The sequence below is a fragment of the Podarcis pityusensis genome (genome assembly GCF_964106645.2).
Source record: "Podarcis pityusensis genome assembly, chromosome: 3".
NCBI lineage: Eukaryota > Metazoa > Chordata > Lepidosauria > Squamata > Lacertidae > Podarcis > Podarcis pityusensis.
The window spans coordinates 42,910,438-42,924,786 of NC_138026.1; the positions used below are offsets into that span (position 1 = coordinate 42,910,438).

The 14,349-nt window shown below is 42.3% G+C and overlaps 1 protein-coding gene across 11 annotated transcripts in view; it reads right to left on the reverse strand.

The window, feature by feature from the left end:
- Positions 1-1,748: 1,748 nt before the first annotated feature.
- Positions 1,749-14,349, reverse strand: part of GABRR1 (gamma-aminobutyric acid type A receptor subunit rho1) — a 31,738-nt gene continuing 19,137 nt past the window's right edge. For 3 of the 11 annotated variants that reach the window (XM_080999895.1, XM_080999903.1, XM_080999902.1), the window contains 8 exons: positions 14,000-14,106; positions 10,073-10,140; positions 9,019-9,242; positions 7,741-7,823; positions 6,640-6,780; positions 5,865-6,017; positions 3,877-4,073; positions 1,749-2,576 (listed from right to left, as the gene is read on the reverse strand). In XM_080999895.1, coding sequence (XP_080856021.1) covers positions 2,286-2,576; positions 3,877-4,073; positions 5,865-6,017; positions 6,640-6,780; positions 7,741-7,823; positions 9,019-9,242; positions 10,073-10,140; positions 14,000-14,106 — 1,264 coding nt within the window. In that variant the 3' untranslated portion in view covers positions 1,749-2,285. Of the gene's footprint in view, positions 2,577-3,876; positions 4,074-5,864; positions 6,018-6,639; positions 6,781-7,740; positions 7,824-9,018; positions 9,243-10,072; positions 10,141-10,319; positions 10,721-10,740; positions 11,447-11,500; positions 12,781-13,094; positions 13,305-13,567; positions 13,727-13,999; positions 14,107-14,288; positions 14,310-14,349 lie in introns of those variants that run through there. The other 8 variants (XM_080999898.1, XM_080999901.1, XM_080999897.1 and 5 more) reach the window with 8 other exon arrangements.

Consider the following 14,349-nt stretch of genomic DNA (forward strand, 5'->3'; position numbering starts at 1 on the left):
TCATATTTCTTCAATCCATCCTTTGTGTAGCTGCCGGAGTAGACTTTAAACTTTCCAGCTAGGCCTCTACCATTGCACACACAGATGTTTGTGCGAGGGCCCTTCTGAGCTAGCCACCCACCTGAATCTGAAAGATCGAGGGAGGTGGGAGCGCATTTATTTGACGTGCACCAGAATCGGGTGACCCACAAACCAGGTAGGGAGACAGCTTGCCTGAAACCCTTCTAATTTCTGGATCCAGCACGGATTCAACCTTCCTGGTGATGTTATGGCCTTCTAAGTATGGGCCATCAAAGTAACAAAGGAAGTGGCTCTGTGCCAGATAACAAATGGATAGTTAGAAAGACAAAAGACAGGGTTCAAAGTTGAGTGTGTGCGAGCTAGAAGTTAGGCTAAAGGGTTGCTGGCAAAGTTTGCTTCATGCACCCTCCCCGTTCCACCCTCAGCAAAGTGAGCCAACCGCAGAGGATAGTGGCATGCCTGAAGGAGCTGAGGCGGCAGCAGAGATGCCGCTGGTCCCATTGCTGTTGCTGCAACCACCACTGCCACCCCTCTGCTTGGGCTACTTCTGTGACTATCATGCATTCATTTTCCAAGGGCAATGAGGTATGCGATGATGATGATGATAGCAATTATGTGTTTCCATTAATTTAGCTCAGTGAAGCTTTCTGGGTATGTTGCTAAACTAATAAATGCATGCTTCTTTTTCGACCTTTAAATGTCACTGAGAAATTCTGGTGCTTCTTAGTTGCCTAGTGAGAAGTTAAGCTTTCTTCTTGTGTAGTGATGCTTGTCTGCCTTAGCCATTTTGACAGATGAAGTTTAAAGGTCAAATTGAAAATCTTACCTGCTCAGTCCTGAGTTCTGCAATGTACTGACCACTTGAGATGTGTCGCCAACCATTTTCAATCTTGCCTTGTGCTTTTATAGTGAGATGTTCATTCCAGCAAAAACCACCAAGAGCTTGTAATGTATTAAAATCATTTTCAGTCTTGAACACACGACCCGGTTTGTTTATAACAGTGGACCTCTTGAGCACCTGAGATGTGCAGAAACACTGTACTGTGTTCTCTTAACATAGTTTTTATAAAAATTGCATAAAGGTGCCTAGATAATCCTTTCTTGGAGACACAGTAAAGTTTTCTAACATTTCTGAACTAAAATCTGTTAGACTATATACTTAAACTGGAAGAATTCCATAGGCCATGAAAATTTTAAAAAGACCTTTGTGATCCTGCTTGTTAAGCTATGATGCTGCATATGATCTCTCTTGCAGACTAATTTCGATTGCTTAATAATTAGAGTATTATCAAAGGTTACTTTATAAACACAATAGTTTAAATTGCATTCCTGCTTTAGAAACTGTTTTCCATGTCAATATGCCTCAATATGAGAGAGGCACAGGCAACATCCCTGGTAGCTCTGTGAAAATTCCTGTGGAACCTCTTGTAGGACATGATATCCAATGGCAGTCATACTCTGAGTAGACCCATTGAAACCAACAGCTTTAATTTAGTTAATCCATTGATTTCACTGCATCTAATCTGATTAACATTGGGTCTCACCCAGGATATTCAGTTTGGGTAAATGTTCAGTAAGTGAGTGAGTTTAATCAATGTTATTCCTAATATAACCAACATTGGGCATCCTGATAAGGAAAAAGGTGTAAGAACCTTGTAGGTCCCTGACTTTCCTTAGAGGGTGACATCAACAAGTGACTGATTAGCAATAACACACACACATGCCTGTAAGCCAAAAAAGTAGATGTTTTTACTTGAGAGGAGTCTTGATGGTAAAAGTGTACAGTACACTGTTTAGATTTGCAATTTACACTTAAATAGATAATTTTACAATATTGTATATATTTACAAACTGAAACAAAAATATTAACATGGTCCATCATTTCTGTAATTGGAACGCAGATGTGCTCTAAAATTCCTCTTCCCATCATAGCGACACTGTTACAATATTCTGTACTTTAAAAATGCCTATCACGTATTGTCTTTTGAAATAAAAGCATTTGTCACTTTGCAAATTTTCATTCCTACCTCTCCCCACTTTTTATTGTTTTGATTGACCATGATGGCCATTTTGAGGCCTGGTGAAACTGACAGTTCAGCAGAGATTTCCACTTAGGTCTCAGTATAATAAATCGGAGAGTGCATTGTGTGAATTTCATGTAACAGGAGTATCGAACAGTCTCTATTGTCACATTTTCTTGATGGACATTAATTTCATACAGTTAACACATGTCCCACCCACATGGAAACTGGCTAAAGAAATAACTATGAAAAAATGGACCAGTATATCAGGTTAAATAAAATGTATGCACCTGGAAATATTATTCTGGAATACTTGTCAATGGCGTGTGTATCAATCCTCATGCTGCTGTATCTCTGGTTTTTCCTCCTGCTTGAATTCCTTTCTGAGCCAAGTGCCAGCTGAACCATCATTCGGTCTTGTTTATCTCCATTTTCAGACACATACTGTCCCAGTTCATTCACCTCCCCGTCACTATAGCTGCCATCCATCCCCATCAGTTGCCTTGACTGAGGTAGTGTACAAGTGCAAGGAAGCTGTAGAGGAAAGAAGGAAGATAGTTGTACTCGGGGAAAACTGGCAGTTGACATATTGGAGTGGAGCAATAATGCAGCCTTAAGCTGTTGCTTCTGTCACAAATCCATAGGTGAGGACTCATCTCATCTAACCACAGTTTCTCTTATCTGGCTATGATTTCCTGCATTATTAGTAGCCAGGATAGCTGATATAAAGGTAAATTTGTGAAAATACACCATACTAGATTTTGAGTTGGCTCTTCCAAATGGTGAGCAGATACATGCTCGCAGAATGGGACCCTCTATTATTATTATTATTATTATTATTATTATTATTATTATTAGAATTAATATACCGCCCTATACTCTAATGCAGCTGAGGAAAGGGTGGAAATTGGGGCACCTCCCCACTTTTGCAAGTGCTTTTCTGTTAATAGAGGGCACCATGGAACCAAGCCACATTCAGGCTCATTCTATCTAATATGAGATAGTGTGCTTGTGTAGGCTGTGTAGCATGAGCATTAAAATTCATGTGAAGAAACTAATGGTTTTTCCAGACCATCCTTCCTATAGTGAGTGCAGTGTTCATCGCTGTGCCAAGACAGCTGTGAAAAATGTGATTTCCATACTAGGAAATGAATTGAAAACTAGTGGGAGCCCACCAAATTGAATGAGTTTAAAAGAAGATTAGACAAATTCTATAAACAGCTACCAGCCACGATGGCTATGTTCCACCTCCACTGTCAGAGGCAACATGCCTCTGAATGCCAGCTGCTGGTAATCACTAGTGGGGAGAGTGCCGTTGCAGTCAGGTTCTGTTTTGGGGCTTTCCACAGGCATCTTGGCCACTGTGATAACAGGATGCTGGCTATTAACCTGATCTAGCAGGCTGCTCTTAACATGGAAACATTCAGAGGTGGCATAGTGAGCTGCACCATTTCTACCTTTTTTAAAAAAGTTAATATTTCGGCATCTCATGTTGCATGTGTAGATCCAACCCGAGTAAAAAAACCAAAAACTGGTTTGAACATACCCTTGGGTAGAACACAGTTTTACTGTTAGACCCCCATTGTGTGTGTCTGTGTCTGTCTGTCTATCTGTCTGTCTGTCTGATTCATCTTTAGAATCTACACAGCCAGTGCTGGTTTTCCAGGGGGTACTCAAGGGTACGCAGTACAGACACCTCTTTTTTTGTTGTTAAAAAGTGTGGCACTTACTGTAATAACTTCATGGTGAGTACCAGCACCTATTTTTCTGGGGGGGGGGGGAGCACCGTACACAGCCATTTTATCTGCACAGCACCAAATGACGTTACATTTACCTTGTCTCGCAGCTTCCGTTCCTTTCGCTCTTGCACTGTAGTCAAGTAGTTTACTGCTGCGTACTCTAACACCGAAAGGAAGACGAACACAAAACTGACCCAGAGGTAAATGTCCACAGCTTTGATGTAGGAAACCCGAGGCATGGAGGCATTGACGCCCGTGATGATGGTAGACATGGTCAGCACCGTCGTGATCCCTGGAGACATACAATAATCCGTTTGGAGATGTCATTTTGGTGACAAGTTGGCTTTGTTTACCCTAAACAGAGGGCCAAGTGTTTCATTAAGAAATGAAATGCTAGCTTGAGGTGGGCTGCTCTACCTTCTTTGAATGGTGTGCTATCATCTTCCATGCTGTCACCTTTCTCTGGTTGTGGCCTGGTGCAAATTGTGTGCTGGATTGCATGAGCTGATGCATGGATGACCTGTGGGCTGATGGTACAGCCCTTGGACACAAATTTAGACCAAGGCTGTGGTCCTAAACATATTCACTAGGGAGTAAACTGCACTGAAAATGTTAAGTTGTGGGGGAACATATCAGACGACACAACGATTCTTCAAACAGCTCTTGTTTATTCACAAGCCAGAACAGAACTGAGCTGAAGGGTTCAGCCAGTCTGCTTATATAGAGCTCCACTACAACGCAACAGTAACCACTTTCTGTAACTATCCAATCACTGAATGTCACTTTCAATCCCTTATTTGCATATGTGGACCTGAGTGAAAACTATCTAGACTATCCCCCTGCTGGCCCATGGTGAGAACTTCAGTACATAACAGAAAGCGCTGAGGTTTACTTCTGGGTTGGATTGCAGTGCAGACCAGGAATCCAAAGCACAATTACCTAGAGGCCTCATTTAACTTAGAATCAGTTCTCTGCAGATTGTGCTGTAAACTATTCAGTCTCGCAAGGAAGGATGGATAAATCTGACTTTCCAGTTTGTTTCACACGTTTTAAATCTAAGCTATGATTACATTCTGTGCCACTTCTGCATTCCATTTGAAAAGTATAAATAATTATCTAAAGTACAGGACATTTCTACATATTTAAGTTATGGATCAAAATAGCGGTGATGCACAACAAGAAGGATGACCACAAAATGTGACAATCTGAAGTCACAGTAGTGCATAATTACCCCTTAGCCAGGGGCCACAACCCTGTATTTATTACCAATCAATTAATATTGGTCAGAACCAAATAGCTTTGCATATGCAGTTTAATCACTGCTGAAAGTGTGAGTGCAGTGACCACTTTATATCCTATCCCTTTGAGTGAAGACTTTTCTCTCATCATTTACGACAGCAAAGAAAGATTTCCCTGCTTGGGCTTTAACAGAATCCTGCTTTGTGAGAGAAAGAGCAAAAGGTCCAGGAGCTAATACCATCTCCTTTGGAGTCTATGATGTCACATGCAGTGCTGCAAATATACACTACTCAAACTCTGTCAAGATACTACACCATAAACCCCTGTCTATTTCCTAATGGGCATGAATTCATTGGACTCTGTGTAGGCTAGAGAATACAACTGTAACATCAGAAGCAATGAATTGGGAAGGGAAGAGAGAACTAGGAGATCCAAATGCAAATTTAATAAATAATAATCAGAGAAGATAATCACAGCTATGCCTACCGATGGAGCCACTGAAATGTTAAAATATAAGTTTCCACTCAATGCTTCATACTCTGCAAATATTACTGATATTATTTCTCTATTTTACATTGCTTTCTGAGCATTTAGCTCAGAAAAGTGACTAATACATAAGCAATTCTTAGCCTATTTCTACAGTGCCATCCATGAATGTGGATGCATCCAGGCCTCCACCTGCCATAGACCCCCATGGCCAGCTAATACTCCCCCAACAAATAGGAGAAGGGAGTGAGAAACAGTCTCAGACATTGCAACGTCACCTGCTGTTCAGAGAGACCCTCCTGGATTGGCATTGCTATAAAAAGAGCAGGTCAGACACAGCGAGGTTTGGTTTGTTTACCTAAGGGAACTCTTGCAGGCACAGCTCTGCGGTCTATCCAAAAGGACACCCAGGACAGCATGACCATCAGAGTGGCAGGGAAATAGGTCTGAAGTAAGAAGAAGAAGATATGCCGGCGTAAAGTGAAGTTGATGTAGAGGCGGTTGTACCAGCCTACAGGAGACAAAGAAGGTAGAAGTCAATCACAAAAGCCCACATCCACACCGTACATTTGAAGTGATCTTGTACCACTTTAACAGTCATTGCATTTTCCCCAAAAATCCTGGGAACTGTAGTTTATGAAGGGTGCTGACCTCGTATAACTACAACTATCCAAACGTTTTGCACACCTTAGATGTACTCCTCAATAACAGAGACTTCAAAACAGCAGTCCCCAAAGATGACTACCATGTTGTTTGCATGGTGGTGGTAATCATCACTTGGTAGCAATAGTACTTTGAAGCTTTTACTGTACAGCAACTCCTTTCTAAACAGCCTTTTCGAAAAGCAGTTGCTACAGGATGAGATTATCACCCTGTTAATAATAAGCTCTTTGAATTAACCCCGTACCAAAGATACTGGGTTACAGCATTGTGCATAAACCCAAATTTGGGGTTCAGCAGCACAATCTGGCATCGGCTGCCGAGCCCTTTGCAGGGAAGACAACATGTGACATGATGCCACAGCCTCTCTGGCAAGTCCAAAGACAGTTTCTCCAAGTAGCGATCAAACCTATTTCCATAAAAATCAACAATAATTGAGCCTTGTCCAGGCTTTATTGTCAAAATTCACTCACCTGTGCTGCTATAAAAGGCAAGTTTGGTGGTAGTGTGAAACTCTTGTATGAGGAACTGGGATAGCGATATCCTCTCATCTGTTTTCAGGGAGTCGTTGCCATTCTTCCAGTACAGCATGAGATCATCTTCAGTGTAAGCATCTAGAGAGGGAGGAAATATTAACTCATTTATTGTAATGAAGCCAGTTGGCACTGTGGCCTAAGTCGCGTACCGAATGCTATCTTACTGTCAACAGATATACACCATATAGTCCAGTGACAGGATTTTATTTTCTATTTAATATGAGCTCTTATTTACTTTTCTCTCATTTAAGTGAATAGCTGCTGTTGACATATATGAGAATAAGGAAAGGACCTGAGAGCAGACTCTTTAACATCAATGTTGGGGGGTGGAGGACATGTATTGCCTCTGCTTCTCCGCAATTCCCAGTTTCACCTCTGAAAATATCATCCACTTCTTTTTTAATCAAGTGAAAGCAAAAGGTGGGCAGCTGTTAATTTACAAATTTTTACATTAATAATTTTACTTACTACTTTTTTTGCACAATGCTTTACGAACCCAGTAATTAGCCACAACAAGAGATAAGAAAACAAGGGACACTGTACTGTCTGTAGATTGTTTGCTGGAGTATAAGCAACATTTTTTTAAAAAAACAAACCAATATAATTATTATTTTAGGCCCTCATCATCCAATCTAGTCTATTTTAGGCCCTCGTCATCCAATCTAGTCACAGACCTGCAAGGGCCATGACTAGCAGGGGCAATAGAGGAGGGAGTTTGTACTCGGTCTCCTTTTGCAAGAGGGCTTTACTGAAATTAAAGTAGTCACAGAGAAGAAGCAGGGTGTTTGTTCCTATATCTTTGTAAGCAAAAGAAAAAAGAATTGTTGGACAATTCATTGTGAGCTGTGCTCACTCTTCTTAGGGCAGCAGTACCAATTATGCGCGCACAGCACTCATGCTGAGGTTGCATAATTTCTCCAGCACACAGCTATGGAAAGCACAGGAACACCCTTTCAGAATAAAAGCACACAACCCCTATTTTGAAACAAAATGTGAGGCATCAGCATTCGGCCTTCTTCAGAGATCCCGTTTACTTACAGCTTTCAATTTCCAGTGAACACGTTTGTGTGTCAAGGGGAAAGCGACTAAAATCCATGTTACACATAGCTGTTACAGTAACCCTAAAAACAGAATAAGCATATTTAAAATGTCTTCCTTTTACATGATTAAAAAGCCACATATTTTAAAAAGAAAACACAAAGCAGGAATAATGCACGTTAGATGCATGCCTAGTTCGTAACACTTTCACATGTTTCAAGTCCGTACAATTCTTTATATATGGAGAAGTAATTCCTTTGCATTCAACTAGGCTCACTCCCTAAGGCTATAGTCCTCTGCACACATACCTAGGAGCAGGGGCGCCAGCTCCTGGGGACCAAGGCACTGTGGGGACCCCTATCTCTTTTTTGAGAGGGTGGGGCCCACTCAATATTCAGAGGGCCCTATGCACGACGTCAGGACATTGTATGATGTGTGTGACATCAAGATGTTGCTTCGGGCCCCCTCAATCATTTGGAGAAGCTGGTGCTTCTGCCTAGATGTCCCAGTGATTCAGTGGAAGTACGCCTCATTCAACATGCACAAGGTAGGCTGTGTTGACTCATGGGGTCTTACTTTTGAATTAACAGGTCTGGCTTGCACTGAAAAGAAGTGAACCAGATTTGTGGTGGGAGGCACCCTGCTGACTTAGGAGCAAAAAAGGGTTGTCTTACACAAACCAAACTTGGCACATGTGAATCCCCAAAGCAGGACAACACCCAGACAACACTGTCAGGAGACCTTTGCCATTCTTGACTTTTGTTAAAAGTTGTGAAATTGACTGATAACAAGTATTATGCTTACTTATCTCGAGTGAATCTAACCCCTGACATTCCAGCATAAGGTCCACTGCTGAGCTCTGGAGGACCCTTGCCCTGCTTCTCCTTCTTGCTGTTGCTATTGCTAAATCTGCAAGCAGTGACAAATGCAAAAGAGAAGGAACAGCAGCATCTCATTTTGGGCGGTGTGAAGAGTGGGCCCAGAGGGAGACCCAAGGGAATGGGCAGTGATGGCCGTGGCAAAGGAGAGGGTCCCCTGAGAGCATCGTTCTCAAGGGCCCCTCTAAATCTGAAGCTGACAATGGCTCCGTCCACCAGATGACTCCACATACACAAAGTCATCTGTTATTCTGAACTTGGATAATGTTAGTGGCACAAACTTGTGATACGTCTTGATCTGGGTTACACCCACTGAGAATTCATGCACACAGCTGTATAAGAAATGAAGTCAGCATGCTTGCAGAAGCTCAACCAAGCATTTTTGTGGATTTCACCTTACCTCAAGCTGTAAAGCACCTTCCCATCTGGCTGGACCCGGAGCATGACGTTATCTGTGGTGGTGTCATGGATAAAGGATCGTTTGGAATGCACAAAGAACATATCCGGCACCCAGATCTTTTTCACTAGTCTGCCATCAAAGGTCATGCTTTGGTTGTTGGTACTTGGAAACGATAGCCTTTCATCTTTCCAGTAATGTCTAAGGTAAAGTGTCATGGTGAAGTCCTAGCAAAAGCCAGAAATTGAGACAAGGAAAAATTAATTCACATTAAAAAGGTAAAGGAAAAGGACCCCTGACAGTGAAGTCCAGTCGCAAACGACTCTGGGGTTGCAGCGCTCATCTCGCTTTACTGACCGAGGGAGCTGACGTTTGTCCACAGACAGTTTTTCCAGGTCATGTGGCCAGCATGACTAAGCCGCTTCTGGCGAAATCAGAGCAATGCACGGAAACACCATTTACCTTCCCGCCAAAGCGGTACCTATTTATCTACTTGCACTTTGACGTGCTTTCAAACTGCTAGGTTGGCAGGATAAATCACATTACTATTTTTTAATCCATAAATATTTCTTAGTCCAATGTAATAAAGGAAATAAGTTTTACATTGCAATTGTAAGATTCAGGTAGAATGGCAAAGACATCCTACAAGTGTTTGGCTGCCCCCGTTCCATAGTTAAAGATGTGCTGTCTTAAATACATTTTTGCCATTGGAATATTGGACTGGATTTGAAACTAATGTACAAATCCATGTCTTAGGTCATACCCAAACCATACATTTAAAGCATTCTTAAACCAATCTAACAGTCATGGTGCTCCCTCCCCCAAGAATCCTGGGAACTATAGTTTGTTAAGAGTGCTGGGAATTGTAGGTCAGTTACCAGGATTCTTTGGAGGAAAAAAAGTGGTTAAAGTGTGTGGTGTGCATGCAGCCTAAGTGTTTTCCACTCAGTAATCTCTTTTCCCACTCCTAACGTGATGTCTGTTTTTCAGAGCAGCCCATTCCATAAAACCTCTTGTTCAGAAAGAACAACCATCCAAACATGGGCATGACACTTACCATGTCAACCTCTGAAATACTGTCCAAGCTTTCAACTTGTACATCTACTCCAACAGGAATGGCAGGGCCTATAAGAAACACAGAATGCAACGCATCAGAATTGTTTATATGTTTTTAAAAGAGAACATATGAAGAAGTAGTTTGCAGTAGGGCTCTCACAAAGAAGGCAAGCATGCAAAATGGTTTGCTGGCTGCCATGTCTAAGGACACAGGCAGTTACTGCACAGCAAAGGACTCCAAATCATACCTGGGTTATTTGTCATTAGCTGCCAAGAAGTAACTTAGGGGTGAGCTGAACCTTCTAACAACGAAACATTAACATTAAAGAGAAGCATACAGTTGCTAGGTGAGATCACAGGCCATTTGCACCTCTGGGCTGGTTCCCAGGCAAACTAGAGGCCTTCAAAGACCAGAGGTCTTCAGATGTTTTAGACTACACTGCAATGCTGGCTGGGGCTGATGGGATATGTAGTCAAAAACATCGGAAGAATACCAGGTTGGCAAAGGCTGGTTTAATATGGAGCAGGTAAACTATGCATTGTGTTTTTCCTTAACTAATTAGAGAGGTGGGAGAGCCTGATTCTCGCAGTGAAAGCAACACACAGGAGGCTTATCGTTTACTCCTCCAGCAAGAGAGGATGACGATTGAATGTGACACCCCTACTCACAAAGTAAGAAGCACTGGAGGTCCCCATGGGCAGACCAATATCTAAAAAGCCAGGACATAAAAAATGATAATGATATTGATATATAGGCAAAACACTTATGGCTGATTCACACATGCAGGTTCATTACTTAGCTCTCAGTTAGGAACATAGGAAGCTGCCTTATACAAAATCAAACCGATGGTCCGTCTAGCTCAGTATTGTCTACATAGCTGTGGCTCTCCAGGATGTTAGACAAAAAAAAATCTCCCAGCTCTACCTGGAGATGGCTGAGATTGCACATGGAACCTTCTGCATCCTAAGCAGATGCTCTACCATTGAGCTACAGTCCTTCCCCAGGTGCTATAACCACCTGTCTGCCTCCATCAATAAGTTCCATGTTCAAGGAGAAGCAAGGAGAATACGAAAACATGGTTTGAGACATTTGGCACTTTGTACAGTCATGATGTTGCAGACACACTTGTTTGAACTCAGCCAAATAGGTGTACCACTTTCCACTTTTTATACTTAGGAGATAAATATTAGAATTTCAATTTCAGCAACGATTATCTTAGTAAAATGCATACATAAATCCTCCTACATGAGTTAATAATGCAATTATAGAACATGAGATTTGCTAAAAGCATAAAGGTTGTTCATGAACAGTGCTGGACAAAAAAAACCAACAAAACCCCCCCAGCCTTTTACAACTAATTGAACTTGTATTGTGCATATTGCGCATGTAGTAACAATAAGCTTCCCTCATCAAGGGGTAAAATAGTACCGGTAGTTTGGATTTGAATGACCATCTGTCAGCCAGGAAAGGGTAGATAAATTACAACATTCTTTAATCTGGTGGGGCATAAGAAAGCATGTTTTCCTAATCCTCTGTCCTAAAAGCTTGGATTTTGTATAGCACGCAACCACAATGCTGGAAGTAAAACATTAACCTGGAGCAATCTAAAATATTCTTTCTGTAGTGAAAATGCTAGATCAGCAAAATGGTGCATTAGTTGATGATATATTATACATATTACGGCCGGAGAACCATTTTCAATTTGATGGTTTTATTCCCTTCTGGGCAACATTCAAGGGGCCACATGGTGGTGGTGAGCAGGGCTGGAGATAAAAGTGGGTGGAGCAAGAAATGTAAATTTTACTCTTGTACAGTAGGCTAGTTTCTGCAAACACCCACAGGCCCCTCTGGGTTCTCCATCCAGGCAGCCAAGAGGCATTATCAGTCTTCAAAGGCACATTCCAGCCAGGCAAAAACACTCGAGAAGGGTATGAAGCCGGGCAGCTGAGAGGTGGGGCCTGAGGAGGGAGTGGGGCGTTAGGCAACTCCCAAAGGCCAGATAGGTAAGGCTTACAGGGCTGCATTTGGCCCCAAGGCCTGAAGTTCCTCACTTCTAAAATAAACGATTGTGCACGTACAGACACAGTTGCTGTGAAATAAAGCCTTGGGATTTCACTGCCATCTGCAGAGAAATACGACCCAACCAGGTAGTAAGGTTCAGCTTAATACCATGAAATTTATTTTTAATAGAAGGCATATCCATTTTTAGAACAGGCATGCCTATTTTTTTGTATTCTCAGGATTCTGTTTTTGTATACTCAGTATACTCTGCTCTATTCCTCAAACACTCCTCCCGTCAAAGTGTATTTTGCCAGTCACGCTTCTGGTCTTCATTTCAAATAAATGCTTATCCTGCAACTTCCTGGTGTTCGTGTAACAAATGTTATGGTGGGGTAGAGGGTTGTCCTGTTTCTGCCACACTGTGGCTCTTTCAGACAGCGATAATATAATAGCATTGGGGAAAGTAAGCACAAAGAAAGTGGATTTAATCCAACATGTGCCACAGAATACATCCACAATAAAATACCAGTCTGGAGGGGTTCTAAGCCTTCCATTTATAATTTAAGTTTATGAGGGAATTGTACTTATCTGCACATAACATTGTACTTAAAAAAATATTCTCTGGCAATTCAGATAGGCCAATAAGCTTGCAAGAGATACGCTGCAGAAACAAACAAAAGCTCATTGTTCCTAAGCTTTTCAAAAAGGCAGTTGCCCATCAGTTAAGAGAGACGAACTAGCAAGCAAAGCCAAATAAATGTCACATTTAAACCACCATTCGTAATAACCCTCAAGCAAAGGGCAGTTCTTATGTTCTTATATGAGGAATATGATAGAGCCAAACTGAAGGCACTTTAGCGTAACAGGAGCGTTCACTGAGCTAAATAAGGTCACAGACATATTTGTGGCTTAATTTCAGTCAGGCGTCTGAACCCGTTTTAAAAACCAGAGCTGAGCCCTTCAATACGAAAATAAGAAAAAGTGCCACAGAAAATACTCTTCCCTATTGCCCTCAAAATACCCTTTTCCTCCCACATCTGGGATTAGCAGGGGAGGGCACTGATTCGCTCTCCTAAAAAAATATATTATTTGAGTTTTATCAAAATATAACCACTTCACTCAAGCAAACAAGCCACATCAGCTGCTTGTCACATTTCCCCCCCAGCCTCTGCGACCATCTGGTTTCATCCTTAACACAAGGGGGAGGAGCCTGTGGTACTCCAGGTGCTATTGGACTCCAATTCCCATCATGCCCTAGTATGGTCAATGAAGCAGGGAGTGATGGGAACTGTAACCTGACAACATATGGACAGCCACAGGTTCTCCACCCCGGCTTTAACAGCTTAATGGCAGGCAGGAATTCAATGTACACAGCTCTTCTCAGCATCAGGATGCAGCAATAGAGGAAGCTGCACTTATTACCGTATATTTCCGCCTGCCCTGGCGTTAACTAAATGCACAGTGACTCTGTGAGGGTAGTCAGGGCCGACCTACTCATGAGGTTGGCTGAGGCAGCACCTCAGGTGGCAGAATGCCAAGAGGCGGCCTACCCTTCCTGCTTTCTCCACCCCTGGCAGAGAAGAGGCAGGGGCACTGGCTTCCAGGGAGATCTCACAAGATCCTGTGCACTCCATGTGATCTTGCCAGAACCCGCCATCACTGCTGCTGCCACATGACCCAGGTAAGGGAGGCTTTGGTGATGCGGAATGACACCTTCCTGTTCTGCCTCAGGCGGCAAAGTAGGACGTGCCACTCCTGAGGGGAGTGCATGAAAGCTAAACTTCAGGGTTAAAGCAAGGGAATACCTTTACCTGTAGATATTGACTATTCCTATAGACTTCTTTTATTTAAGAAAATCACTAAGAGGTGTTTTTAAGAAAACACAGAGAGGAAAAGAGATTATCAACAGAAGTTTACATGTCATACCTCCAAAACCTGGCCGCATGCTGAAGTCATGGTCATCTATTCTCAGAAGTTGCTCTGACTTTGTAAGTGGTGATTTGGTGATATCAGGACTTCGTTTCAATATTGGACTATGTGGAGAAAGAGAAAAGCACAATTACACAACCGTACTACTGCACTATTCCTTAATGTGGGTTCTCCAGGGGGCTCACAGAACACCAATCTGGTGTGTGGAGACACAAATCAAGTAATTGTATTGGTTAAATGCCTAAAAAATAGTCCAGCCCCAATATTTCCTAGAGTGGTGGATAACCTCGCTGAGTTCATTGGCAGTTCAGTCCTATGCCTGTTTTCTCAGAAGTAAGTTCCGCGGT